We start from the raw sequence: 4,061 nt of genomic DNA on the forward strand, positions 1-4,061 counted from the left end.
GGGGGGGGGGGAAGATTATAAAAAAACCCAAGAAATTTCGTTCTCCAAAGATCTTCTGCCGAGCAGCAGGTCATTATTACAAACTGGTTTAAGAGGGAAAAGCCAACCCCGCACATCTTTAGTCACCCCTTTGTCTTGCGGGGGGGAGAGCTAAACGTGCAGGGAAAAGGCTAGCATTAGAGAACAGCCCTTTCACACAAGGGGTAGCTTAAAATCTACACCTGTAAGAGGAGCGGCGAGACTGGAGCTCGCCCACCTGTTTGTCCGCAAAGCTTGCAGAGGGGACAAGTCCTGCCCCGATTTACACGGCTACCCATAGCTGCTGGCTCCAGCGGGGTTTAAGGGTCTGATCCCTCTGAAGTCAGCGGGAAAACTCCCAGTGGCTACAGCGAGCGCAGGGTCCCGGCTCAGGCCAGGGGAAGTCGCGGCAGGCCGCACTGCGAGCTGGGCACGGAGCCCCGGAGCCGCGAGCAGGCGAGGCTCTCATTGCAGAGCCCGGAGCGAAACGCCGCAGTCCTGGCGGGAAGTGCCACCCAGCGATGCCTACAGCCCGGCCAGCGCGGAGGTGGAAAGCAGGGACCTCCTGTTGGAGTCCCAGAGCATGCCACAGCTCTCCCCTGTCCTCCCGGAACGCGCCTATCAAAGTGCCGGGCTTGCTTCATTAAACATCATTAGTGCAAATTTAAAAGAAAAAAAAAACTGCACCAGAGGCAGCACAAAAAGTATCCTTCAGGCTCTGCTCGCTCCAGTCCCCCGCTGGGACGCGCTGCCGCGCCGGGAGGCTTGGTATCGGCTCTTCTGCGGGGGCAAGGGATCTTTCTCCGTGATCTTAATTTGCGGGGAGGGGGACTCTCAGTAAATGCTTAATGCAAGGCGACAACTATTCAAAGCAAGTGCCCTAGGAGGAAGCCGCCCTTGTTAAAATAGCTCGGGGAGAGAGACCTTTTCTAAATGCAGAGATGGTTTCTGGCTAGCCGGCTGGTGCAGACAGACGTGACAATTTTCCCCGATCTAGCCACAGAAAGCTGTGACCAAACTCAAGTGCTGGGCTGCAAACAGTTTAAGAAACGGCCGTTCAGATAAAAAATCTGACCCTGGTTGTACGAGCTATCGGAGAAAGATGTCTCAAAATGTAGCCTCTTCTGTAGCTTGTGTCCTGCTAGTTCTGTAGCCAGGCTCCTGCTCTATGGGCCGAGCAAACAAAATAACGTCCCCGGTAAAGTCTAATCCGGTGTACTTTGGATTTAAGTCGCCTACAGGCACGTATTTAGTTCAAAAGGACAGAAAGCCCCCGGTTAGCTGAGATCCCCGGGGATCTTGTGAGCTGCTTAGGGAGAACCCCCTGGGTGCTGAGCTGCCCGCAGTTTTAGAGTCACAGTCATTTTGATCCCCTGGAAAAGCCTCCCGACAACTCGTATTTATAGACTTCCCTGCGAGGTCTGTGTCCACTGCACGAAGGAATTCTCCTCGCCAATTATTCCACAACTAATCTCTCTGGATAGGCTTCTTTCCTTCCTTCATTACCTCATTCCCTCCTTCCCTTGACGTCAACTCACGTTCATTAGCGAAGTGGCTTCTGGAAGTGACACAATTTTGTTGTCCCACGTCCAGTGTTGATTAATCGAAGATGATATAACCAGCCTATAAGAAAGGCCAGTGGCAACTTCCTTTGCAGAGGCACATTGTTTTGTGTGCAGAAGTTACTTAGCAACTCCGAGATGCGGGACGGGCTCCAAGTTCACAAAAAGTTGAGGAATAAATTTGGGGGAACTTCTTTGCTCGGTGAACACATTGCAAAACTGTAGCAGCCCCACCCGGCCCCCGTGCCAAGCTTACGTACAAGGAAAATAGCTATTGGGAAAGGTCCTCTATCTAAGACAAGACAGGAGACAAGATACCTGCTTGCACTGATCGGGAGCAAAGCGGGGATGGCTTTCACCCATCTTATGTTTTTATTCTTTGCATATTTAAAATCCCGCTGTTAAAATGTATCTTACTAGGGAGCCTGAAGAAACTGTTTCCGTTCGCAATGCAAAGCCGCAGTGTGGGCTGCTTTTTAACTCTGTTTCTGAGATTACAGCTATTTTGGCAGGCGTTGCTGATGCTCTCTGCAAGTGAGCAGCGATTCTCCCACAACACCCGCAGTCCCTTTCTGCGAGGGCAGAGCTCTGGAAATCGACTGCAGTCGGGATCAGTCTGGGGAAAAAATCGCTAGGGATCCCCCCCCACCCCCGCCGGGCTGGCTCAGGGGAGCCCCTCGCTGGGAGCGGTAGGATCGGAGCCTGCAACGCAATGCTTTTGTTTGCGGAGTCTCCACGCAACAGCAGGAGACTGGATCCCCTTCACCCGCATCGGGAGACCTGCAGTCCTTCCAGCTAAGCATGGGCGCGGATGACTGCAGGATCTGGGCCTGAAGTCCTCCTTCAGCATCCTAATCCTAGGATCATCGTTTTAATCCGCGCTCATGCCAGTGGAGAGGGCTGGGGGGGTCTGGTTCACCGCTGCCAACGACACCGAAAATAGCGCAGCGAGAGCAGCCGGCCTAGCAGGCAGCAGCAGCAGTGGGAAGGGGAAGGGGAAGGCCTCTTGCTGCCAAGAACCACAATACCGGGAAGGCGCCTCCAGGCTCACTTACACTGCCTGGGGCTGCGGCATGGATCCAGGGCAGCGTCCGTCGAGGAGCGTCTCCAGGCCCTGCCCCGTCCAGCCCCGCTTCACCCAGCCTCGCCGACCCCCCTTGCAATCAGTGCCACCCCCGGGCCCGCTGGTGGGGCCCCCCGTCGCTTGGCACGCGGCCCAGCGAGGTCCCTCCAGTCCAGCCCGGCTCCACCTGGCGCCGCTCAAGCCAGTGCCCGGCTCCCGGGGCGCGCAGGCAGGGGCCTACCTGTTGTAGGGGGTCCGCAGGAGCAGGGCCTGGCTGCCCGTGCAGCTGTCCGTGGGCGTGTGGCAGCCGTACACCGGCGGGGGCACGGAGTACTGCTGGTCTCCTGCGGAGAGAGCACAGGGTTAGCCGGATCTCAGCCCGGGCTCCGCCGCCCCCCACCCCAGCCCCGGGCGCGGGGGGGCCGCCCCCTCGCTCCCCTTCCCCGACTCCGGAGTGACTCCGCAGCGCGCGCCGCCCGGATCGCTTCGGGGCCAGAGCCGAGGGGCGCGGGGCGGGCAGGGCCGGGGAGTTACCTAGGGGAGGCTGCTGAGCAATGGGGTCCTCGTGCTTGAAGGAGTGGTTGGAGAACTGCGCGGCGTGGTGCGAGGGAGCGTGGCCGTAGCTCGGGGGCCCGTCAAACGCCACCGTGCTGTAACCTTGCGAGAGAACAACAGCGGGGGCCCCGCGTTAGCCGCCCGCCCTTGACCTTGCTGCCGGGGCGGCTTCCTGCCCAGCGTCTCCGGGCTGGCGTCGAGGGCTGCGGGAGCTCCGCACGGCTCCGGCGGCAGATCCCCGCTCCCTCCCCGGGGGCCACCAAAATAGCCTGGCCCGGGTTTCCTGCAGCTGCGCTCCCCGGGGGCGCCGCCTTAGCCTCCTCCGCCCCCGGGGTCACCCGCCGGCCCCTCCAGGCAGCCCCCGCCGAGGCGGCTTTGCTGGGGAGGTCAGCTGGGGGGCGGTCCTGACTCTGCCCGGCCGGGGGCAGTGGGAAGCCCCGTCTTGTTTGAGGAGCACAGCTCGGGCAGAGCAACAAAGGGAGATGTTTGCTGTCCGCAGTCGAGGCGGGGTCCCCATGTGCTGTGCCCGCAAGCAGCCCCTCTCCCGCGGTACCCGCCCCGGGTCTCGCCCTAGGCTGGCTCAGGGCACCAGGCTCGTGGCCACACTGGCAGCAGGTGCCACTGCAGAGACACCCCCCCCCCCGCAATCCCAGTGCTGCGGCGGCTCCTCGCCCCCTTCCCCGCGCCCAGGGGAGCTTCTCGCCGCCTCCCGGCCGCTCCGCAGAGCCCCGCGCACAGCTGCGCCTCCCCCGGGGCGCCCACCACCTCGGCCCTCTTTAGCGAAGGGCCTTATCGGAGCCGGGGCTGATGCCCGGGGGCTGCGAGCAGGGCAGGGCAGGGCAGGGCAGGGCAGGGCAGGGCAG

At 60.8% G+C, this 4,061-nt stretch overlaps 1 protein-coding gene across 4 annotated transcripts in view; it reads right to left on the reverse strand.

The window, feature by feature from the left end:
* The window catches only part of WT1 (Wilms tumor 1), a 65,879-nt gene that overhangs the window by 58,916 nt on the left and 2,902 nt on the right, over positions 1–4,061 (reverse strand). For all 4 annotated transcript variants that reach the window (XR_002097756.1, XR_002097755.1, XM_019519523.1 and 1 more), the window contains exons 2-3: positions 3,178–3,300; positions 2,885–2,987 (exon numbers count right to left, since the gene is read on the reverse strand). Coding sequence is in view for 2 of the 4 variants with exons in the window: in XM_019519523.1 (XP_019375068.1) it covers positions 2,885–2,987; positions 3,178–3,300 (226 nt within the window). In the remaining 2 variants the exon portion in view is untranslated. The remainder of the gene's footprint in view (positions 1–2,884; positions 2,988–3,177; positions 3,301–4,061) is intronic.

This window comes from Gavialis gangeticus, unplaced genomic scaffold (assembly GCF_001723915.1).
Source record: "Gavialis gangeticus isolate Ggan-Ray unplaced genomic scaffold, GavGan_comp1, whole genome shotgun sequence".
NCBI lineage: Eukaryota > Metazoa > Chordata > Crocodylia > Gavialidae > Gavialis > Gavialis gangeticus.